This window comes from Trachypithecus francoisi, unplaced genomic scaffold, assembly GCF_009764315.1.
Source record: "Trachypithecus francoisi isolate TF-2019V2 unplaced genomic scaffold, Tfra_2.0 Lachesis_group10, whole genome shotgun sequence".
NCBI lineage: Eukaryota > Metazoa > Chordata > Mammalia > Primates > Cercopithecidae > Trachypithecus > Trachypithecus francoisi.
The window spans coordinates 130,833,895-130,858,533 of NW_022681455.1; the positions used below are offsets into that span (position 1 = coordinate 130,833,895).

Consider the following 24,639-nt stretch of genomic DNA (forward strand, 5'->3'; position numbering starts at 1 on the left):
TCCAATGAGACTCCATCTTAAAAAAAAAAAAAAAAAAAAAAAAAAAAAAAAGGCTGGTCTCATGCCTGTGATCCCAGCACTTTGGGAGGTGAAAGTGGGCAGATCACCTGAAGTGAGGAGTTCGAGACCAGCCTAACCAACATGGTGAAACTCCATCTCTACTAAAAATACAAAACTTAGCCAGGCAAGGTGGTGGGCGCCTGTAATCCCAGCTACTTGGGAGACTGAGGCAGGAGAATGGCGTGAACCTTGGAGGCAGAGGTTGCAGTGAGCTGAGATCATACCACCGCCGCACTCCAGCCTAGGCAAGAGCAAAACTCGGTCTCATAAAAAAAAAAAAAAAAAGAAAGAAAAGAAAATAAATTAACCTCTTGGTTGACCAAAGATGAGTCATAGTGTATTTTAATATTTAAATTTTACACATTTATATGTTTTAGTCTTACAGTCTTGTTTTTGAAGCTGCAATATTTTAAGTTACTAAATAAAATTGCCTCAGTTTCTTAGCCATGTTGTTTGTTATTTTGGGGAGCTTTTTGCTTGCTGTTGGAGGCTATAGCTATAAAAATTTGCAGTGCATTTCTGCAGTGAACTTGTTCCTGTTTAGTTCTATTGAATCATATTTCTAATGGGATATTTAAGGCAATAAGCTCACACCTCGTCCTGCTTCCTGCTGTGGTTGTGGCCAGTGAGAATGTGCAGTGTTGTATTGAATAAGAAGTTGATAAGCTCATCTGGTGTCTCGTTTCAGTGCCTCCGGGGGATCCACTTTCAGAAACCGACTCTGCAGGCGAGATCAACGTTTTTTTCCTAGTGGCTGTGTTCAAAACCACCCAAAGGTACCTGTCTTTCATCCACCATCATTAGCAGCCTGAGGTTTACAGGAACTGAGTGTGACTTTTACAGTGAGTGACCAGGGGGTGAGGATCAAGACAACTTGGCATACCCCACTCCACCCCGCCCCATTCTACCCCTTCCTGGCTTCCATATTGAGCCACACGACATCCAACACCTTCTCCATGTCTTTGTGGTGTTGATATCTCAGTGAAGCTGGTGAGAGAAAAGCTCTTTCCAAAGGAAGGTGCTAGATGAATCTTTTGGAAGGCATGGGAACAAACCTTGGTTTCTGCATATCTTACTCTGAGGACCAGCTAAGCCTCATGTTTGGAAAGCAGAACAAAAACAATGTTCAGACTGTCATTAGCTCAGAGCACACTTGCCCACTTGGAGTACTTCTGTAGGCCATGGACCTGGGCTTTGTGCTTTGTGTACAGGGACAGTGTTCACTGAAGTCCCTGGAGACCCTGTGTCCCCACAGAGTAGAAGGTGCTCCCTGCACTTGCCTCATTGTTAGGACCTGAGGGCACATGCTGATTGTATGAAGCAAGAAGAGAGAGACAGGAGGAGGGAAAACTCGCCCGTCTCTCACTTTCTCTATAGCGACCTGACAGTATGGTTGCTTTTCTTTTTTTTTTTTGAGACGGAGTCTCGCTCTGTTGCCCCAGGCTGGAGTGCAGTGGTGTGATCTCGGCTCACTGCAAGCCCCGTCTCCCGGGTTCACACCATTCTCCTGCCTCAGCCTCCCAAGTAGCTGGGACTACAGGCGCCCACCACCACGCGCAGCTAATTGTTTTGTAGTTTTAGTAGAGACGGGGTTTCACCATATTAGCCAGGATGGTCTTGATCTCCTGACCTCGTGATCTGCCCGCCTGGGCCTCCCAAAGTGCTGGGATTACAGGTGTGAGCCACTGCGCCCGGCCAAGGAGTGTGTCTGTGAAGACTCATGTTTGTCCTTAACATTTATGCAAATTTTTACTCCATCTTGTAATATGTTTGCCATTCCTGGGGTCCCACCTTGGCCTTCTCTGGCCTTTCTTCTTTTTTTTTTTTTTTGAGACGGAGTCTCGCTCAGTCGCCCAGGCTGGAGTGCAGTGGCGCAATCTCAGCTCACTGCAAGCTCCGCCTCCCGGGTTCACGCCATTCTCCTGCCTCAGCCTCCCAAGTAGCTGGGACTACAGGCGCCCGCCACCATGCCTGGCTAATTTTTTGCATTATTTAGTAGAGACGGGGTTTCACCATGCTAGCCAGGATGGTCTCGATCTCCTGACCTCATGATCCGCCCGCCTCAGCCTCCCAAAGTGCTGGGATTACAGGCGTGAGCCACTGCGCCCGGCCGACTTCTCTGGCCTTTCATGTTGCTACTTTGCAGTTGTTGGAGTAGCACTGTATTTGTGAAGGGGACAGTGTCATAGCTTACTTGTCCTGGAACTTGTCCTGGAACATTACAGGAGGAGGCTGGTAGGTCCGTGGGTCACACGTGTATGTAGGAGGCCAGATTTTTTGGAGGAGAGGCAGACTCTGCTTAGAATAGGTGGTTTGTGTTCCCTAGTTCTCTTGAGAAGGGAGACCACCCATACCAGTCTGCTTTATTGTCATTTTCTTCCTGTCTTTCTTTCTTCTAATTACAGCCAATTTTGGGACTGTTACCCCAAAATTGCTATTAAAGCTCAATATTAAGCGAACAAGGTGAAATTTTAGGGATTTTAGATGTGTCTGAAGCTGCTTCTCACCAGTATCTTCCCAGCCGCATCCTTTTCCCGGCGTCCGTTTATTTCCAGAAGGCACTGGTGTTATTACAATTGTGTGTTGGAAATTGTTTTCCTGTTTTCTGAGTCCTCTTTCTCTGGAAAACTATATGAATTGCTTTTTGAAGTCAGACTTTGTTTTCTCTCAGAGACTGGTGAGCTAAAGAATGCCAAGCCTGGAGGAGATGGAGGCAGGAGAGGAGGGAAGCGGGATGCCGTTGCCTGGTGGAGGCGGATGCAGAAGGTTTGTGTGTATTCTTGTCTGCGCCTGCTGCTGTAACAGAATACATCAGACTGGATAATTTATAAACAGGATACATTTACTGCTCACGGTTGTGGAGGCTGGAGGTACAAGGTCACAACCTGGACAACATGGTGAAACCTCGTCTCTACAAAAAATACAAGAATAAGCCAGGCGTGGTGGCGTGTGCCTGTAGTCCCCGCTACTCAGGAGGCTCAGGCGGGAGGATTGCATGAACGTGGGATTCGAGGCTGTGGTGAGCCGTGGTCACACCACTGCACTCCAGCCTGGGCGACGGGTTGTGAGGGCACCAGTCCCACTCGTGAAGGCAGAGCCGTTGGGACCTAATCCCCTCCCAGGGGCCTCATCTCTTAATACCTTCGCCTTAGGGGTTGAGTTCCAACATGGAAATTTTGGGAGAACACATAAATTCAAACCCACATCAGTCTTTCTGCTTGTTTAAAGGTGAGCTGTTGAATTAGTTCATAAGTTTCAAAGAAATTAGTTTCTAAAAATGTCCTGAGGCCGGGTGCAGTGGGTCATGCCTGTAATCCCAGCACTTTGGGAGGTGGGAGGATTACTTGAGCCTAGGAGTTCGACACCAGCCTGGGCAACATAGTGAGACCTCGTCTCTACAATAAAAAAAAAAAAAAATTAGCCAGGCGTGCTGGCATGCACCTCTGGTCCCAGGTACTCAGGAGGCTGAGGCAGGAGGATTGCTTGAGGCCGGAAACTTGAGGCTGCAGTAAACCATGATCGCGTGACTGCACTCCAGCCTGGGTGACCAAGTAAGATCCTGTCTCAAAAAAAAAAAAAAAAAAAAAGCTGAGATTTCTATCTGGATTTTATTATTATTATTATTATTTTTTGAGATAAGGTCTCACTCTGTCATCCAGGCTAGAGTACAGGGATACGATCAGATACGATCACTGCTCACTGTAGCCTTGACCTCCCGGGCTCAGATGATTCTCTCACCTCAGCCTCTAGAGCAGCTGAGACCACAGGCTTGCACCACCACTCCTGGCTAATTTTTTAAAAATTTTTTGTAGAGACGGGGTCTCCCAATGTTGCCCAGGCTGGTCTCGAACTCATGGGCTCAAGCAATCTTCTCACCTCGGCCTCCTTGAGTGCTGGGACTACAGACGTGAGTCACCATGCCTGGCCTCTATCTGGATTTTAACAGACTCACATAAGAGATAACCCTGGCAACAGTGGCTGAAACACAGCGCTCTTTGTGGACTTTCTGCTTCTCCTGGGGCATCTGGTGAGCTGCGGCTTGCAGTGTGTTTCATACGCCATGTGAAGGTCTTTCCTCATGAGAGGAACTGAGGCTACATAGGGTCAGGAGAGGGGCGTTGGAAAACTTTTCTAATAACATCTGAAAAAGGAAATAGCCATTTTCATGAAGAAACTACCTTCATTTAACTGGAAAATGTGTTTTCTTTTTCCCACAGGGGGACTTCCCCTGGGATGACAAGGATTTCCGCAGTCTGGCCCTTTTGGGGGCAGGTGTTGCCATGGGATTTTTCTACTTCTATTTTCGAGATCCTGGAAGAGAAATCACTTGGAAGCACTTTGTACAGTATTACCTGGCCAGAGGTCTAGTGAGAGGCATTTGTAGTTTACCTATCTGGGAAGGAGGCCACTGTAGCGGTGTACACGTGGTCTGCAATGCCCGTAAGAAGCTGTGAGCTCTGAGGCCTGGGTTGAAAACGCGTTGTGTGGTAGGTGTGCTGGGCAGTCCCACCCTCTGGTCATAGATGAGACACAGTTTTACTTTTCCCAGGAGTGACCCCAACAGAAGGTGAGGAAGGTGAGGAAGCTCATTTTCGTGCTAGGTGGAAGCTTACGTAACACCCTGGCTTTTTTTTTTTTTTTTTTTAGCTTCAGCTTCTGTAAGTTCTGCTTGTCTGTGTCTGTTTATCATCCAGTGTCAATTTCATATCTAATTCAGATCTTTTCTTTCCCTAGTGTACCCGGTCCCCTCCTGCACCCCCGTTCCCTGCTGAGTGGCCCTGGACAGCGGTAGGGGGCTTTGTGGCTGTGCACAGGGGCATATGGCACCAGCAAGCCTCCGCCTGTCCTTCACCGGGCCTGGGTCTGTCAGGTTGCTGAAGGCAGGTGAAGCACTGCTCAGGCTTTAGTGTAAAGTTACATGAGAGCAAGTGCTGTGCTTCTCAGTTGCCCTCAGAAAGATGTTTGTTAAGTGATGCAGTGTTAAGATCTGAACTTCTTTCTGTAGGAAAGTCTTGTTTTCTCACCAGGGTTTGTGGCTAAGGCCTTTTTTTTTTTTTTTTTTTTTTGAGACAGGGTCTTGCTCTGTCACCCAGGCTGGAGTGCAGTGGTGTGAAGTCTCGACCTTCTGGTTCCAAGCCAGCCTCCCACCTCAGCCTTCTGAGTGTCTGGGACTATAAAAAACATAATTTTTTTTCTTTTTTTTTTTGGAGATGGAGTCTCGTTGTGTCGCCCTGGCTGGAGTACAGTGGCGTGATCTCTATTCACTGCAACCTCCACCTCCCTGGTTCAAGTGATTCTCCTGCCTCAGCCTCCAGAGTAGCTGGGATTACAGGTGCACGTCACCACGCCTCCACGGGAGGTGGAGGTTGCTAATTTTTTGTATTTTAGTAGAGACAGGGTTTCACTGTGTTGCCCAGGCTGGTCTCGAACTCCTGAGCTCAGGCAATCTTCCCGCTTTGGCCTCCCAAAGTGCTAGGATTACAGGCGTGAGCTACTGTGCCCGGCCCGCAATTTCTTTTTTTAGTGACAGCGTTTCTGTATGTTGCCCAGGCTGGTCTCAGACTCCTGGGCTCAAGTGATGCTCCCACTTCGGCCTCCTGAAGTGCTGCAATTATAGTTGTGAACCACCACCCAAGGCCTTTTTGTCTGGCCACAGGGCACACAGCTGTCTTCAGAGAGGTCCGTGACGACTCCTTACGGGAGGAGGGGAGAGCTGCTGCAGCCCCTCTTTGCCGTGGGTCTTCACCCACAGCTGCTGCCGTGAGGAGGGGTGAGACAGATAATTTGGCCCACGATGCCTGCTGGTGTGTAGGTTCTGGACAGATCCCAGAGCTTCTGCGAGGGCCTTTTCAGGTGTCTGATACGCTGACCGTGCCACGGTTGTGGTGTTAGGCTCGAGACACACCTGTCATAAACACGTTCATGTTGGTCGCGTGACCCTGAGTAGTCAAGAAAAGTTGTGTCGTGGTTTCCGTTTCTGTGGAGTGGAAGGAGCAACGCTGTCGTCATCATACCTGACGAAATGGCTGCCCCCTCACGTGCTTTTGCTGCGCACCGGCTCTCAGGTGTGTTTGCCGCTGGATGGTTGCATGGAGGCCTTTGGGGTTGCGTTTTCATTCTTGGCACCATTTTCTTGTGCTATCTGCAGCTGTGTGGGCGAAATGTTTCTGGATGAGTTCTGGAAGACTTTTCTGTATTATCAGTCTGAGACTTCTATACCTTTTAGATTTTTTTTTTTTTCAGATGGAGCCTCACTCTTTTGCCCAGGCTGGAGTGCAGTGTGCAATACTGGCTCACTGCCACTGCCGCCTCCCAGGTTCAAGCAGTTCTCCCTGCCTCAGCCTCTTGAGTAGCTTGGATTACAGGCGTGCACCACCACATCCGACTAATATTTGTATTTTTGGTAGAGACAGGGTTTCACCATGTTGGCCAGGCTGGTCTCGAACTCCTGGTCTCAAATGATCCACCCTCCTCAGCCGCCCAAAGGGCTGGGATTATAGGTCTGAGCCACCGTGCCCGGCCTTCCTTTTAGGTTTTAAGTTACTCCGGAATCTTTGGTGCTCAGATCTCAGATGTACCAATTTGTAAATCCTCTGAATTACATGCACAGGCCAGGCTAGAAATGTCCAAATCAGTTGGAAAACAAAACTCGGATCTGCACAGCAGAGTGGATGCAGCTTCTCAGACACTGTCAGAGTCTCGGTCTGCACTGTGAGACTAGTCTGAGAATGAGGCCTGAGGTTTAGTATCGAATGTGATACTCACTGCTTTAGCCGTGGGCTGGTCTGAGGGTGAGGCCCTGTTTACTGTTGAATATCATACTCACTGCTTTAGCTGTGCTAATTATATTTTTCTTTTTCCCAGGTGGACCGGCTGGAAGTCGTGAACAAACAGTTTGTGCGTGTTATTCCTGCCCCTGGGACCTCTTCTGAGGTGAGGAGTGAGTTTGAGGCTGAGTACTCCAGACATAAGTTTTTTTCAGTAAAATACTCCCTTAGTATCCATCAACTACTCTTTAATGTGATTTTTTTTCTCATTGGCATGTGTCAATAACAAAGCTTTCCAAGTAGGACAGGAGCCCTTATAAGACTAACTAGGATTCAGATTTGCCAAGCAGTGTCTGAGAGCAACTTATCGAGGATTGTAGGGAGAGAAGAGACAAAAATAAAAAAGTGAAAAGCAAAAAGGAACGGCTGGGCATGGTGGCTCATGCCTGTAATCCCAGCACTTTGGCAGACAGAGGTGGGCGGATCACTTGAGGCCAGGAGTTCAAGACTTGCCTGGCCAACATGGTGAAACCCCATCTTTACTAAAAATACAATCATTAGCCGGGAATGGTGGCCTGTGCCTGTAATCCCAGTTACTCGGGAGGTTGAGGCATGAGAATTGCTTGAACCCGGGAGGTGGAGGTTACACTGAGCCAAGATCATCCCACTGCACGTCAGCCCGGGCGACAGAGGGAGACTGTCTCAAAAAGAAAAAGAGGCAAAGGCACACCCCAGCAGTCGTTAGACATTTTACACTTTCGTCTGGAACTTAAAGACTGTCATTTCGTGGGGCCAAAACCAGAGTTTCCTGCTGTTAGTAGAGTTTCCCTTGGAGCTAGCCTCGGCACAGGCCTCGTCCATGTTGTGGAGATTAAGGCTGGGAGAAGAGGCAGTGGGAGGTGCATGTGTGAGGGTCGGGCTCAGTGTGGGACACAGTGATGCACCCTGAGCTTGCTCTTGCTCTCTGCAGAAGTTCGTGTGGTTTAACATTGGCAGTGTTGACACCTTTGAGCGGAACCTGGAGTCTGCTCAGTGGGAGCTGGGGATCGAGCCCCTCAACCAGGCAGCAGTGGTCTACACCAATGAGAGTGACGGGTGAGGAGGATGGTGAAGGGCCTCTGTTTGAACACAAAACAAAAATCCAGTGTTGAACTTGTTTTGGAATGTGTTTCTCAAACTTACAAGCATCTATAATAAGCAATGTCTGTAGTAAAATATATATATATACTTTTATATATATATTTGTGTGTATGTATATGTGTGTGTATATATATGTTTTTTACTCTGTTTTTCATGAGAAGAGAATAGAAGCAGGGAAATATTTGGCTACGCAGCCTTAAAAAAGAAAACCAGTCGTTTGGGTGTCATCGTTGTAGCAGAAATTCCCTGAAGTCCTGTAGGAAGCCTTCCACAATTGGCTGTGCAGCAGGATCACTACGGGAGCGCTATTAAAATGCTCTTCTGTCATTTCTACCTGCCATTCAAGAACTGTCGAATTAATGTCCAGAGGTGGGGCTTGTGCACCTGTGACTTCCCCAGACTCCCTGTTGGGCAGCCCTGACCCATCCTCCCAGGTGCTGGGGGTCCCTGCACACAACCCGGCAGCTCCCATGTAGTACCTGACACTTGGTCTTTCTTATTTTTTTTTTTTTTTTTTTGAGACAGAGTCTCGCTCTGCCGCCCAGGCTTGGAGTACAGTGGTGCAATCTTGGCTCACTGCAAGCTCCACCTCCTGGGTTCACGCCATTCTCCTGCCTCAGCCTCCCAAGTAGCTGGGACTACAGGTGCCCACCACCACGCCCAGCTACTTTTTTGTATTTTTAGTAGAGATGGGGTTTCACCATGTTAGCCAGGATGGTCTCGATCTCCTGACTTTGTGATCTGCCTGCCTGGGCCTCCCAAAGTGTTGGGATTACAGGCGTGAGCCACTGCACCTGCCTGACACTTGGTCATTCTAAGCTTCCCATGGTTCTCATGTTAGCTTGGATTTCCACTGCATCGTATGTTCTTAAAGTAATTATGGACATGAGGGCAAAGACCAGATGAAATACTCTGTGCATCCCAGGACTCAGCACAGAAGTCAGTGTTGCTGAGCGTGGATCCTGTTTTCATGTTTACTTCCTGGAGATGTCATTGCTCTGCCTTCTCTGGCCCTTCTGCCCAGAATTGAAAACTGAACCAAGAGAGAGTACAAATCCAGTACCAGCTTTAGCCAGGAGGGTGTACAAATTGGAATTGTAGTGGTTTTGGTGGTTTTTTTGAGACATATGTTTAAGCATAGAGTAGGGGCTGCAGTGGGGTGAGAGAAGGTGAGGCAGGTAGAAATCTGGATATTAACTCTCAGATTCTAGTGGCAGGGCTCAGGCCTGCGGTCTCCTGCTGGAGCTCCTGGATGTCATCTGGGTGCTGTTTATTGCTGACTTGGGTTCTATCTTTGCTTGTTGAGTTGCGGGGAATGCCTGGTTGTATGTGGGGCTGAAAGGGACTGCAGAGCCCCTGGAGGAGAGATGGCCTCTGAAGAGCAAGAGCAAAGATAAAAAATAAAGCAGGAAGACATTTGGTGTCTTCCTATGATAAAACAAGCCTGGTTGGCCCTAGATGCCAGGAGGCCTTGCTGGGTCTGCTGGAGGCACCTCCTGGCTCCTGGGAGAGATGTGGTGTAAGCTCCAGCAGGGCTGCTTGGCCGGGTGGAGGAGGTGGTGGGTGGTGGAATTGGTCACCCTCCCTGCCCCACCAAGCCAGCCACAGGTTACATCAGGGAGATAGAAATGCCTGTGACTAGAGCCTTCAGAACTGGAGAGGCCTAGTGCTGGATGGACTTTGACACATTTTTTAAAAAAGAGGCTGGGCAGGGTGGCTCATTCCTGTAATCCCAGCATTTTGGGAGGCCGAGGCAGGTGGATCATGAGGTCAGGAGATCGAGACCATCCTGGCTAACAGGGTGAAACCCTGTCTCTACTGAAAATACAAAAAATTACCCAGGCGTGGTGGCGGGCGCCTGTAGTCTCAGCTACTTGAGAGGCTGAGGCAGGAGAATGGTGCGGACCCGGGAGACAGCTTGCAGTGGGCCGAGATCGCACCACTGCACTCCAGCCTGGGTGACAGAGCGAGATTCCATCTCAAAAAAAAAGGACGAGGGCCAGGCATGATGGCTCACATAGGTAATCCCAGTGCTTTGGGAGGCTGAGGAGGAAGGATCACCTGAGACTAGCAGTTCGAGACCAGCTGGACAACGTAGTGAGACTGCATGTCTATAAAAAGTTAAACAAATATCTGATGTGGTGGCATGCATGCCTGTGGTTCTAGCTACTCAGGAGGTTGAGGCAGGAGAATCTCTTGAGCCTGGGAGTTCAAGGTTACTGTGATCGTGCCACTGCCCACCAGCCTGGGTGACAGTGAGAGCCTATCTCAAAAAAAGGAAAAAAAGGCCGGGCGCGGTGGCTGAAGCCTGTAATCCCAGCACTTTGGGAGGCCGCGATGGGCGGATCACGAGGTCAGGAGATCGAGACCATCCTGGCTAACACGGTGAAACCCCGTCTCTACTAAAAAAAAAAAAAAAACAAAAAACTAGCCGGGCGAAGTGGCGGGTGCCTGTAGTCCCAGCTACTCGGGAGGCTGAGGCAGGAGAATGGCGTAAACCCAGGAGGCGTAGCTTGCAGTGAGCTGACATCTGGCCACTGCACTCCAGCCTGAGTGACAGAGCGAGACTCCATCTCAAAAAAAAAGGAAAAAAACCTGCTCCCTTTTGTGTAGCAAAACAAAGTCCTAGAGCAGTCTCTTCTAAGAGGGTTTTGCTTTGTCATCCAGGCTGGAGTGTAGTTGTGCAATCATGGCTCACTGCAGCCTTGCACTCCCAGGCACAGGCAGTCCTCTCACCTCAGCCTCCTGAGTAGCTGGAACTACAGGCACATGCCACCACGCCCAGCTAATTTTTGTATTTTTAGTAGAGATGGTTTCACCAGCTTGGTTAGGCTGGTCTGGAACTCCTTACCTCAGGTGATCCACCTGCTTCGGCCTCCCAAAGTGCTGGGATTACAGGTGTGAGCCACCACGCCCGGCCATTTTTATGTTTTTTGTAGGGACAGAGTCTGGCCATGTTGCCTAGGCTGGTCTTGAACTCCTAGGCTCAAGAGATCCTCCCACGGTGGCCTCCCAAAGTGCTGGGATTACAGGCATAACCCACCGTGCCTAGCACAAAGGTGCTATTTCTGACCTCCTGAGCATGACAAGTAGTTCTCTTGGATTTTCCAGCTCTTTATTGCGAAGCCTGGTGCCCACCCTTCTCCTGGTTGGCATTCTCCTCTATGCTGCCAGGAGGGGCCCTATGGGAGCCAGGCGCGGTAGACGAGGAGGGGGCCTCTTCAGTGTTGGTGAGACAACAGCCAAGATCTTAAAGAGCAGCATCGATGTGCGATTTGTGGATGTAGCTGGGTGCGAAGAAGCCAAATTGGAAATTATGGAATTTGTGAATTTCCTGAAGAATCCCAAGCAGTATCAGGACTTAGGAGCAAAAATTCCAAAGGTACTGATTTTAGAAAATGTAGTAATCCTCTGAGCTCCAAGTCAAAGCCAGAGATGGCTGTGGGTCAGAGTAGGTTCTTACTCCTGTTTTATTAGTTTGTTTGATAACAACAGGTACAACTTGTATGAACAGGCTTGGGATCAGATGTAGCTGCCTCTTTTAAGCCCATGACCCAGACAGCGGCTAGGTGTGTGCGGCCGGACTGCGGCTAGGTGTGTGCGGCCGGACCGCGGCTAGGTTTGTGCGGCCGGACCGCGGCTAGGTGTGTACGGCCGGACCGCGGCTAGGTGTGTACGGCCGGACCGCGGCTAGGTGTGTGCAGCCAGGCAGTCAGCGCGTTGTGGGTGGTGTGGGTCAGGGTGCCAAATCTGGCTGCTGGGCACACAGAGCAAGTTTATCTCTTGGTGCCATTTTGGGGTCATGACTCTTTGGGGGCCTGACAAGCCATGGATTTTTTTCCCAGAAATATTTGCATTCACAGAAACTCGATTCACACACCCTTTAAATCACCTCTGGGCTTTGGACCAAGCTGAGGACACCCAGATCCTTGCAGTGCTATTGCACCCCCACCCCCAGCACCTCGCGATGGGGTGGGCATTCACCGGACAGTTTGTTCCAAACAACAAATAGTGATTATGCCAAGCACTGTGAACCTGGGGCGAAGCCAGGAGGTGACAGACCTGTTTTCCACTTTGGTGAGCGTGAGGCTGGGAAGCAGGTGTGTGTGACGGACGTGAAGAGCCGGGGCCTTCTGCTTCTGTTGGAGCTCCACCTCTGCTCATAGTCAGGTGTTGCAGTGGGTGGTTCTCTTTGCCTTTCAGAAGGTTTTTTTTTTTTTTGGAGACAGAGTCTCGCTCTGTCGCCCAGGCTGGAGTGCAGTGGCACGATCTTGACTCACTGCAACCTTCACCTCCCGGGTTCACGCCGTTCTCCTGCCTCAGCCTCCCAAGTAGCTGGGATTATAGTCGCGTATCACCACGCCCAGCTAATTTTTGTAATTTTAGTGGAGACGGGATTTCACCGTGTTGGCCAGGCTGGTCTCAAACTCCTGACTTCAGGTGATCCGCCTGCCTTAACCTTCCAAAGTGCTGGGATTACAGGTGTGAGCTACCGCATCCGTTTTTGTTTTTGTTTTTAATTTATGTCTATTGCTGCTGAACAAATTACAGTTGTTTTTCATATGTATTTGCTGGGGAAAATCTGTATGAAAGAGGGAGTGGGTGAGGTAGTCAGGTACCAAGAAAGGCCCCTCACTTGGTGTGTTAGTCCCCGTTTCCCAGCAGGCAGGGGCTCCTGCGAGAGGGGGCTCTGTCAGCCTCTGTGTTACATCACAGGCCTGGTGCTGTGCTGTGGATGTCAGGAAAGAGTTCGTGGGGTCAGAGCCCATCTGGCTTTCCCGTTATTGGGTGTGAGGTACAGTGATTTCCCAAAATTACCTCTGCCTGTGGCATCCCCTGTGAGAATCCATCATGAAGAGCTGGCTGTGTGTGCGGCCACAGTGGTGCCTTTCCTGGAGCACACGGGTAGGACAGAGTGTGCTGTGGGCAAGTCTAGCCCCCTCCTGCCCTCCAGCTCCTTAGCCATCCTTGATGGGATTCTTCTTAGTCAGTCTCAGAAGTCACCAGTGTAAGCAGCTTTCTGTCCTGTGTACCGTCTGCTCCCCTGTTAAGAGCCCGATGTCACCATTCTGTTTCAGGGAGCAATGCTCACTGGTCCTCCTGGTACCGGCAAGACCCTTCTTGCCAAAGCAACTGCAGGGGAGGCCAGTGTGCCCTTCATCACTGTGAACGGGTCCGAGTTCCTGGAAATGTTTGTTGGCGTTGGGCCAGCAAGGGTAGGTGGACGGGAACCTGCTGCAGGTGGCCTCAGCACTGTGCCTTGACCAGGACCGGTCAACTTGAATAGCTTGGTGTGGGGCCCTGGCCCTGGCCATGGGCATGTGTGGTAGGTGCTGGTGCACCAGGGCGAAATGGGTCAGAGGTTTTTGAGGAGAGGGTGGAGGATAATTGGCATTCCCGTCTTCCTACCAGTAGCAAAACAGATTCTCTGTGGGTTTCTGTTTCAGGTTCGTGACATGTTTGCAATGGCCCGAAAAAACGCTCCATGTATCTTATTCATTGATGAGATTGATGCAATTGGCAGGAAGCGAGGCCAAGGGCACTTTGGAGGCCCGAGTGAGCAGGAGAACACCCTGAACCAGATGCTCGTGGAGATGGACGGTGTGTGTAGGCTGCGGCCAGCCTGTGGTGTGCAGCTGTTCCCCTGCAGCTGCTTAGGGACGGTCTGCACAGCCTTTTTCTGTACAGTCACCCCCAGAAGATAATCCCTGATTATTCTGTTTTTAAGGAAGGCTGCTCTCAGGCAAACGTGATGGAGAAAACTGTGTTAGATTCACAAGCTGCCTCCAGTGCCCGTGATAGGATGGGGGCAGTTCATTCCCTTGCCCCTAGGTGGAGGGGGGTTCTCTGGAGTGCGGAGACACCTGCTTCTCTGGGGAGGGGGACCAGGTAGAGGAGCATGGCTGCTCCTGACGGTGCCCACAGGGTGGTGTGTCCACAAGCCATGCTCCTTCCGCTCTGAGCTTTGTCTTACTGCCCCTGCATCACCCAGAATCTCACAGACCCCCCAGGCCCGTCTCTTCTCAGAGTGATTCTAGCTAAGATGTGACTGACCGTCGCCTGTCAGTCCTGCTAAAGCCTCGTCGGACTCGTCCAGGTTCTGTGCCAACTTTCAGATTTGGAAAAACTTTCACTTAGACCTTTGGCAGATTTGATTTTCACTTTGGCTTCAGGGCCGTGTTGGGGTCCCTAAGACCACCCTAGATGTGGTGACTTGCTAGGAGAAGTCACAGGACTTGGCCTATAGTAGCACTCAGGGCTCTGTTAAAGGAGGACACAGCAAAATCAGCCAGGGTGCATTGGGTCGCGAGGAGACCGGGTGCAGTGTTGAACCCTCCCCCAGTGGAGCCACATGGGACGCGCTCACTTCCCCCAGCATCAGGCTGTGACCACGCCTGCTGGATGTTGACCAGGAAGCTCAGGAGAGACTCGGTTCCCGGGGTTTTTGCTGGGGGCGCACAAAACGTTTGGGCCGAGGGAGCTGTTTGTCTCCGGGAATGGTGGGAATGCCCCCATACTCGTAGCACCAGACACTGCCCTTGCGAGCAGGCCTTTCTGAGGACAGCAGTTAGGCCTGCTGTGTTAAACACTGTTCTCTGCGGGCCAAAAGCATTTCCTAAGTATTTTTTTGTCTTTAGTACCCGATAGTAATTCTAATTAGATTATGACTTTTAATACCTGGAGGAGACGGATGGGAGACAGGACGGACGTGGGGCACTCAGCCTTTCTCCTCCCGTCCCCTCTGTTGGGCATCCCATTTCCTGTGCAGTCCCTGGCCTGCCCTCATCCACTCCAGCACGACGTGGTGTCAGAGGCTGCAGGAACCAGTAATAAGTCAGGATGAGGGCCCACGCCCTGGACTTGTCTACCCCCTGAGCCAGGCTGTGGGGTTCCCAGTTAGCCGAGGGATGGCTGGTTACCTGCCATGTCCACATCGGGCTTGCTACTGAGGCTCACCTGCTTCTCCCGTGTCCAGGGTTCAACTCTGCCACCAACGTCGTGGTGTTGGCTGGCACCAATCGCCCTGACATCCTGGACCCAGCCCTGATGCGGCCTGGCCGGTTTGATCGCCATATTTACATTGGTGAGTGCCCCTTTCTCAGGGTTGGGCCTTTATCCCCTTGGCCGCAAAGTTTGTTTAGGTGATTTGCAGTGTATTTGGAGGGGATTTTGATGGTAATTCTGAAGCAGTTAATGTAACATTTTGAAAATGTGTGAGAGCTGCAAGTTGCTGCCGTCACTCCTGCCCCTGGCAGTCCACTTTTGGCAAGAATACATGCGATTGGGCCTGCAGGGATGGTGCTGCAATACAACACAGGTGGGAGGGATGTAACAGATACTTACTCTCCAGCTTTTTTTTTTTCACTACTGTAAAAATTTGATAATCAGTCAAGTGTGGTGGCTCACGCCTGTAATCCCAGCTATTTTGGAGGCCGAGACTGGCTGATCATGAGGTCAGGAGTTCGAGACCAGCCTGGCCCATATGGTGAGACCCTGTCTCTACTGAAAATACAAAATTAGCTGGGTGTGGTGGCGTGCACCTGTAATCCCAGCTACTTGAAGGCTGAGGCAGGAGAATCGCTTGAACCTGGGAGGCAGAGGTTGCGGTGAGCGGAGATCTCACCACTGCACTCCACCCCGGGCAAGAAGAGCGAAACTCTGTCTCAAAAACAATAAATAAATGAAAAAATTGAAAATTGATAATTTAGAAGACAGCAATTTACCCCTTACTCTTCACCCTGACGGTCAGCCATCGTTGCCTCCCCTCCCCTCTCGTGTTGTTAGGGAGCGTTAATCCTGTGTGGCCCTTGTGTCCCTGACGGTCAGCCATCGTTGCCTCCCTCCCCTCTCGTGTTGTTAGGGAGCATTAATCCTGTGTTCGTTGCCTCCCTCCCCTCTCGTGTTGTTAGGGAGCGTTAACCCTGTGTGGCCCTTGTGTCCCTGACGGTCAGCCATCGTTGCCTCCCTCCCCTCTCGTGTTGTTAGGGAGCATTAATCCTGTGTTCGTTGCCTCCCTCCCCTCTCGTGTTGTTAGGGAGCGTTAACCCTGTGTGGCCCTTGTGTCCCTGACGGTCAGCCATCGTTGCCTCCCCTCCCCTCTCGTGTTGTTAGGGAGCGTTAACCCTGTGTGGCCCTTGTGTTGCTTGCTGTCAAGTGGCATGGCCCTGAGTTGAGGGGTTTAGTAGCTGTGGAACTGGATGTGCGTGTGCCCTGGCTGGTTTCTGCCATTGCTTCCAGCTCTGTCTGGAGGATGACAGCAGAGAGCTCCATAGGGACCCCAGCTGTCCTTGCAGTTCTGTGATATGGTTGTGTGTGACTGTTCTGAAGACCCAGAAGGCACAAGAGCCCGTGCCTCTCTCTCTCTCTCATTAGGCCCCCCTGACATCAAAGGTAGGTCCTCCATCTTTAAGGTCCACCTGCGCCCACTAAAGCTGGATGAGAGCCTCAATAAGGACACCCTGGCGAGGAAGCTGGCAGCGCTCACCCCAGGCTTCACTGGTGAGTGTCGGGGGCTGTGCTGTTCCCTTGTGGTGGGAGCCATGTATGCTCTGCTTCTTGCCATGGGGAGTGGGGACTGGCCCTTCTCATCTAGTTCTGGCAGTGCTCACCCTTGTCTGCAGGACTTTTCACCTGTTGAGAGCGTTCAGAGGCCTCAGAGATCAGTTTTCTTAGCCCCAAAACTAATTTGTACCCACTTGAATTTCTGTTTCAGTTACAGTCAGACTTAGTGAGTCTTACTGCAGAGCTGACAGTAAGCTAATGTCGGGGGGTGGGGGAGGATCTGGCAACTTGATGCTTCCCTCCACGTTTTCGCCTGGGGCTTGCCCTCCCTGCTGAGGAAGCTCATTTGCTTTTCTCTCTTCTTTTTAATGAAATCCTGGTCTATGCTAGGAAACCTACTTCCCTGTCTAGGCTGGATCACCCTGAGGAATGAGTGGGGACTTTTCCGGGGGATTCCTGTCCTCCTCACCCATACCTCATGGTTATGCAGCCATTGGCCACGGCCTCTGACCTATGCTCACCTGCTCCCGCCACCCCTGGAACATTCTGCTGTGGCATCTCATCACCTCCAGCTGCCTTGGCACCCCCAATGGTACCCATCCCTTAGGCTCCCCACAGTGTCCTGCCTAGTGTCAGGTCAGGTGTGTTCACACGGGATTGTACATCTGTCTGCTGCAGGATGGTGAGTGAGGTCTTGCCTGGCAGGCTTCTGAAGGGTGTCATGTGTCTTAGACGCAAAATGTGCTTCCTTCCTTTTGTTCTCTCCTCTGGCTGACTTAAGATGTCTGTTTACATACCAAAGATAGAATGCTGGAATGTTACCAAGACTGCTTTCTTCTGCCCCTAGAGGGGATGACACAGCAGGGATGAATCAGCACTACCCCTCAGCAGGGATGACTGATGACTCTGACTGCCCCTCAGCAGGGATTACTAAGCACTACCCCTTAACAGAGGTGACTCAGCAGGGATGACTCAACAGGGATGACTCAGCACTGTCCCTCAACAGGGATGACTCAGCAGAGATGACAACACTGTCCCTCAGCAGGGATGACTCAGCAAGGATGACTCAGCACTGCCCCAAGCAAGGATGACTCAGCAGGGATGACTCAGCAGGGATGACTCAGCACCGCTCCTCAACAGGGATGATTCAGCAAGGATGACTTAGCACTGCCCCTCAACAGGGATGACTCAGCAGGGATGATTCTGAGTGCCCCTCCGAAGGGATGACTCAGCAGGGATGACTCAGCAGTGCCCCTCAACAGGCATGACTCAGCACCGCCCCTCAATGGGGATGACTCAGCAGAGATGACAGCACTGCCCCTCAACAGGGATGACTCAGTAGGGATGACTCAGCACTGCCCAACAGGGATGACTTAGCAGGGATGACTCAGCACTGCCCCTCAACAGGGATGACTCAGCAGAGATGACAGCACTGCCCCTCAGCAAGGGTGACTCAGCAGGGATGGCTCAGCACTGCCCAACAGGGATGAGTCAGCAGAGATGACAGTGCTGTCCCTCAGCAGGGATGATTCAGCAGAGATAACTCAGGGATGACTCTGACTGCCCCTCAGCAGGGATGAGTCTGTTTTGCTCCAATGGAAGCATCCCCAGTGTCCATCAGCAGGTAAATGGCCGAAGTGGTAAATGGCCGAAGTGGCATATACTGTAGTCAAATTCAGCTATAAAAAGGAATTAAGTATTGATGCATGCCACAACATGGGTGAACCTAGAAAATACTGTTCTAAATGCAAGAAGCCAGACACAAAAGGCCGCATAACATATGGTTCCATTTATGTGAAATGTGCAGAATAATAATAAACATGTATAGAATAGCAAATCTGTAGGGACAGACATGAGGTGAGTGGTTGCCAGAGGTGGAAATGGGAATTAACTATAAATAGCACAGGGTACCTTACAGAGATGATGGAAATGGCCTAAAACTAGATGATGGCAATCGTCGTACTACGCGATCAGATTGATGTGTACGTGTAAAATGGGTGGATTTTATGGTTTATAAATTATACCTTAATAAAGGTTGACAAAATGTGGCTAAATAATAGTGACTGGTGGACAGCTCCCATTACCTTTAAGTTCTCTACTGAATTTCAGTCTTGGTCTCTCTGCTGGAGATTTTCCTTAACAAAACTGATCTGGGTCAAGCTCCAGCGGCCAGGAGCAGCACTGACTATTGGCTGTTTCTCCCTTCCTGAGTCAGGTGCTGATATTTCAAATGTTTGCAATGAAGCAGCCCTGATTGCTGCCCGGCATCTGAGTCCTTCTGTTCAGGAGAAACACTTTCAGCAGGCCATCGAGAGGGTCATCGGAGGTGAGCCTGGGAGCCCTTGGGGAGGGAGGGGTGTTTGCAGCTCTGGGCCTGGCAGGCTCACCCTCTGGCCCCAGTTTGAATTCTGCATGCAGGCTGGGTGCAATGGCTCACACCTGTAATCCCAGCACGTTGGGAGGCCAAGGCAGGTGGATCACTTGAGGTCAGGAGTTTGAGGCCAGCCTGGCCAGCATGGCGATACCCTATCTTGATTTTTAAATACAAAAATTAGCCGGGCATGGTGGCACATGCCTGTAGTCCCAGCTACTCAGGAGGCTGAGGTAGGAGAACCTCATGAACCCGGGAGGCAGAGGTTGCGGTGAGCCGAGATCGCGCCACTGCACTCCAATCTGGGTGACAGAGCAAGACTCTGTCTGAAAAAAAAAAAAAAAATCAATTATGGATGCAGGAACCAATTTTTTAAACCAACATATGGGACTTGTGATCTACCAATAGCTTTCATGCCCCTTCTGGGAGCAACATTTAGAAATTGAAAGGGATAGGCCTTCCAGGCCATCAGAGGCCCAAGGAAGCATATTAGAACCAGGTTTGAATGCCTACTGTGGAGGGCAAAGGAGCTTTCTTCCCTGAAGGGAACGGATGAGATTTTCTGGGACAAGCCTCCTGGAAGCTGTAGGGACCTTCCCGAGCCTCCTCAGGACAGTACTGTTGTGAAAGGAGTGAACAAAGTGAGACGGAGTTTAACACTTGTTGCCCAGGCTGGAGTGCAGTGGCGTGATCTCGGCTCACTGCAACCTCTGCCTCCCGGGTTCAAGTGATTCTCCTGCCTCATCCAGAGTAGCTGGGATTACAGTCACGTAGCACCACACCTGGCTAATTTTTGTATTTTTAGTAGAGATGGGGTTTCACCATTTTGGTCAGGCTCATCTCGAACTCCTGACCTCAGGTGATCTGCCCGCCTCGACCTCCCAAAGTGTTGGGATTACAGGTGTGAGCCCCTGTGCCCATCCTTACAGTGCATTTTCTTCAGCTTGGTGGGGAGCGGTATCCATCTCCGTCTTCAGCTCAGCAGACTATAGAGTGGGCCAGGTCACACAGCCTCCTGCAGCTAGGGCAGCTTGGGGAACTGGAGTCAGCTGTGAGGAAGGGTCTGCTGAAGCTGCCACACCAGGCAGTGCCAACACGGCCTTTCTTGGCCTGGTGCTCCCCGGTGCAGTTCTGAGGCTGGAGAGTAGGGAAGTGGCCAGTAGCCATCCTTCATGGTCCACCCTAAGCTGTGAGAGCTGACATTGGTCAGGTGAAAGAGTGTTCTAGCTGCTGCTTCTTTATGTGACCATTTATTGAAGTATAATATACATAAAGTACTTATGATACTGAGTATCTCAAAGCAAACACCAGAGCTGCTGCCTTTTTTTTTTTTGAAGTGGAGTGTTGGGATCTTGCTCTGTCTTCCAGGCTGGAGTACAGTGGTGCGATCTCAGCTCACTGCAAGCTCCGCCTCCTGGGCTCAAGCAATTCTCCTGCCTCAGCCCCCCGAGTAGCTGGGACTACAGGCACACACCACCACGTCCAGCTAGTTTTTTGTATTTTTAGTAGAGATGGGGTTTCACTGTGTTAGCCAGGATGGTCTCGAACTCCTGACCTTGTGATCTGCCTGCCTCGGCCTGTCAAAATGTTGGGATTGCAGGCGTGAGCCACCGCGCCAGGCCCAAAGTTGCTTATTTTTATTTAACTTACAAAAATTAAAAAAATTTTTTATAGAGATGGGGCCTTGCTATGTAGCCCAGGCTGGTCTCGATCTCCTGAGTTCAAGTGTTTCTCCAACCTCGGCCTCCACAAAGTTCTGGGATTCCAGGTGTGGTCACTGTGTCCTGCCACCAAAGCCTCCTGAGGGCTGTCCTGGTGTGATGAGAGGGGTCTGGGGAGGGCTGGCTGTGCCATTTATGCTTTTCCTTTGTCCTGTTACCTGCCCGTACACTGGGCTGTCAGGGCACTGAAATCATCCCTCTCTGTCCTGTCATGCTGTGCTGTCATTTTTAGTCAAACCAGAGGATATGGTGCCTTTCTGTGTTTCACATGCAGCTGTTCCCATTGGCTTCAAACGGGCCTGTTTTAAGGCTTCGTGTGAGGTGTGTGGGATGTGGGTTTCACTGCAAAGCAGAAGGCAGCATGGAGCTGGGCTTGGCCTCTGCTGTCTGGTGTAGACAAGCCTGGGGATCAGGTGTAGCTGCAGACACGGCTGGGCGCAGAGGGAGGGACCTCATTTCCCAGCCACCTATTCCTGCCCTGCCTCACTCCCCTGGGAATGTGATAATGTGGTGTGTAGGTCTTGAGAAGAAGACCCAGGTCCTGCAGCCTAGTGAAAAGACAACTGTGGCCTACCACGAGGCCGGACACGCAGTAGTGGGCTGGTTCCTGGAGCACGTGGACCCCCTGCTGAAGGTTGGTCTTCCCACCCTGAGTGAGTCTGCCCGGCAGGCTGGGCCTGGAATCTGCGCCAACCTGTGGTCGTGTGGGCATGGTACATTCAAGGGTTGGCCCTTTAACTTTTTAAGGAATATACTGCTCTAGAATTTGTCAAAAGATCCCTTTGGGGTGGGAAGGAAGAGCACTGGGTTCCAAATGGAGCCTCGGCCATGCGACTCGAGGGAGCAGCCTCAGTGTTAAACCCACCTCACTCCTGAGCTCTGGGTTCGACCATTGGTCCCTCCAAAGCCTCTGCAGGGCAGGCAGAGCAGAGGTGGTTTCCATGTGAAGCTCCCAAAGGCGGGTGCACTTCTCGGGGCATCCCCATGGTGTATAAGGGGCCTGGGTCAGGCTCTCTTCTCTCATGTTCCAGTGAAAGGACCTGTGGTCAGAGCTAGGGTCAGGTGGCCTGGCCGCTCCAGGGTGGCTCCTGGAGGAAGCGGGGACAGTGTTTGGGGTGACAAGGGCGTGGGTCCTGTCCTCAGGTGTCCATCATCCCCCGGGGCGAGGGGCTCGGCTCTGCACAGTACCTGCCCCGGGAGCAGCTCCTCTCCACCCGGGAGCAGCTCCTCCCCACCCGGGAGCAGCTCCTCCCCACCCGGGAGCAGCTCCTCCCCACCCGGGAGCAGCTCCTCTCCACCCGGGAGCAGCTCTCCGACCGCATGTGCATGATGCTCGGGGCCGGGTGGCCGAGCAGCTGTGCTTCGGGCAGATCACTACGGGGGCTCAGGACGACCTGAGGAGGGTCACCCAGAGTGCGTATGCCCAGGTAAGGGTGGGCGTCCCCCAGCGCGGGCTGCAGGAGGCTATGGTGGGCGCAGGCTCATCCTGGGTTCCGCACTTGCAGATTGTGCAGTTTGGGATGAGTGAGAAGCTGGGCCAGGTGTCCTTCGACTTTCCCCGACAAGGCGAGGCCCCAGTGGAGAAGCCGTACAGTGAGGCAACCGCCCAGCTCATTGACGAGGAGGCCCGGTGCCTCCTCAGCGCCGCCTACAAGCGCACCCTGGACCTGCTGACACAGTGCCGGGAGCATGTGGAGAAGGTGAGTGTGGCTTCTGCCCAGACGGGTCGTGGGTCCCATGTTGGGTCACGGTCAGGCCACACCCGAAGGCCACCCCCATCCTCGAGCTTGCTTAGGTTTGGTCTGTGAGCATGTCCTCAGAGTTGTCTGACAGGTGGGCCGTTGTTTCCAGGTGGGCCAGCGGCTCCTGGAGAAGGAAGTGCTGGAGAAGGCAGACATGGTGGAGCTGCTGGGCCCTCGGCCCTTCGCGGAGAAGTCTACGTATGAGGAGTTTGTAGAAGGCATGGGCAGCCTGGAGGAGGACACGTCCCTACCCGAGGGGCTGAAGGGTTGGAACCAGGGACAGGAGGAGGAGGACATGGAGCAGCCTGTGCAGGGGAGCTCTGCGTAGCCTGTGGTGGTGCCTGCACCTGCTGCTGGGTGGAATTCAGGTGACTGCCACTTACCTGGGGCCTTTGCAAAGCAGCTGTGGAATCTCACCCAAAACAAATTAAAACGTGACAACTGTGAACGGGTGTTTTAGATCAGGGTGCTCTGAGCCCACATGCAGGGAGTGGGAGTGGGCAGAGGGGGTACCCTGAGTCCCTGGGTCCTGCTGCTGGAGGACAGTCGGGTCCAGGGTTAGATGGGAGAGGCCCCAGGGCTCTGGCCCCTGTGGTGCTGAGGCAGGCATGAGTGTAGCTTCAAGAGGGACTTGCGTGGGGCACCTTCTGTGGAGGCGTGTTGATGTGGTCATAAAGTCACTCAGAGGAGCCTGGGTCCAGCACAGAAACCCTCACAGTTTGGTAGAATTCAGAAAAGGAGAGCGTCAGCCAGGTATCAAGGGTGAGTCAGGTTTCTAAAGCAGCTGTTTATATTGGTGGAAGGTGATCTGTTGATCTGTCCTTAAAAAGGATTAAAAAGGAAAGCCCACACCACCCACAGGTGCGTGGCTGGGGGAGGAGGAGGAGCTGTGGGGCCTTACACCTGGGTTCCTCATCGGGGCATCCCCCCCACCCCCGCCTGCACCTTGGCTCTGTGGCAGCACTGCTCTGAGTGTGAGGGACTTGAGTTGCTTAAAAAACCTGGCCCCTGTCCTTGGGTGGAGGTGCTCTCACTGCAGGATGGATCTGGGTCATCAGTTCGGTTCCTGCGATCCCTTTTTGTTGGAGTCCTGGACGGGGAAGCTGTGCAGGGCCCCAGCCGGCTCAGGGGTGTTTGTGGAGAGGCTGTGATCTGAAGCCTCAGCACGCGGCTGCCTCTGACCCTGGTGCCTGTTCATGAACCCTTTTCCTGGGGTTGGGTAGCTCCTAATTTTTATTAGGAAGGCCCCTTCTGGGCTCTGAGCTCCAGGCCCTTTGGTGCCTTGAACTGAGGGAGGCTTTGCTTTTTCTTATCTGCGGTGTGTGGGACTGGTGAGGATGCCCCTTGCGCTGTCTCCAGCACATGACCTACCTCTAGGACTCACTGGGGTCAGCAACAGCAGGGCAGGGTCAGCCTCAACCACTGCCTAGGGGTGGGTGGATGTGTGTCTAGGTCACCTGGGATGGGACCTGGGGGATGCCCATTTGCAGATGTCCTGGGTGAGCGGCCGTAGGAGGAGGCCCTGCTTGCTGTCCTGGGCACTATTTGTTCTCAGCCTCTCTCTCGACCTAGGCCAGATCAGACACTGGAGCTTTGTAGTACATTTTATAAATTGCTTGTTACGTTGGCCTTGGAGCCTCAAAAATATAATTTCCAACGGGGGGTGAACACGTTCAACTTTTGTTGTTTGTAAAATGCGTATCATTGGACTCAACAACTCTCCAGCACTCAACCTTCATCATGGCCTCCACCAGACCCAGAGTAGCTGAGCCACTTGGGGTCCGGTTGGGGCCTGGTCTCAGGTCCCTCAGATGGAGGTGGGGGTGCTTCCTCAACCCCACCCTTCCCTGGTGACATCGTGGCATCTGGTGGCCTCCAGGATGCAGGGTGGTCATGGGCTCATGGCTCCAGCCCCACTGTGGTTTCCTCCAACACCCCTGGGAGAGCCTGGGTGTCCGTTTCGTCACCTCGCAGCCGGCAGCACATGCCTGGGGTCCTTCATGATGATGTGGGTGTGGGATCCTTGTGCCTCCCCTACCGGGCTGTTCCCTCCAGACCTGTCTCCTCGGCGCCCGCATTCACCCTCACCTCTTCAGGGCTGTCATGCGCCTTCCCCTCAGCCTTCCTGCGTGTGTCCTTCACAAGCTGTTCCTTATGTCAATCAGGAGTCGTCTCAGCCCCTGAATCAGACACCATTTTCCACAGCCTTTTCCCCCGTCCTGGGCGTGACCTGCAGTTTGCCTCATCAGCCTGTCGATGGTGGCTCAGCTGCACCTTTGCTGAGAAGCTCCATCGGCCAGAGTGACACCTGCGGGTGCTGCTGTCTGTGCTGTGGC

General features: G+C 52.0%; 1 protein-coding gene across 1 annotated transcript; it reads left to right on the forward strand.

Moving 5' to 3' along the window:
* The first annotated feature begins 1,241 nt into the window (after positions 1-1,241).
* On the forward strand, positions 1,242-22,751 carry LOC117088628 (AFG3-like protein 1). The gene is given in 17 exon segments (XM_033219861.1): positions 1,242-1,323; positions 2,732-2,826; positions 4,278-4,427; positions 6,925-6,993; positions 7,798-7,922; positions 11,079-11,349; positions 13,046-13,183; positions 13,415-13,568; positions 14,944-15,051; positions 16,341-16,466; positions 18,685-18,795; positions 21,080-21,195; positions 21,705-21,790; positions 21,875-21,894; positions 21,897-21,988; positions 22,067-22,261; positions 22,413-22,751. Coding segments are annotated over 17 exon segments (2,157 nt in total). The 3' UTR covers positions 22,632-22,751.
* Positions 22,752-24,639: the final 1,888 nt, after the last annotated feature.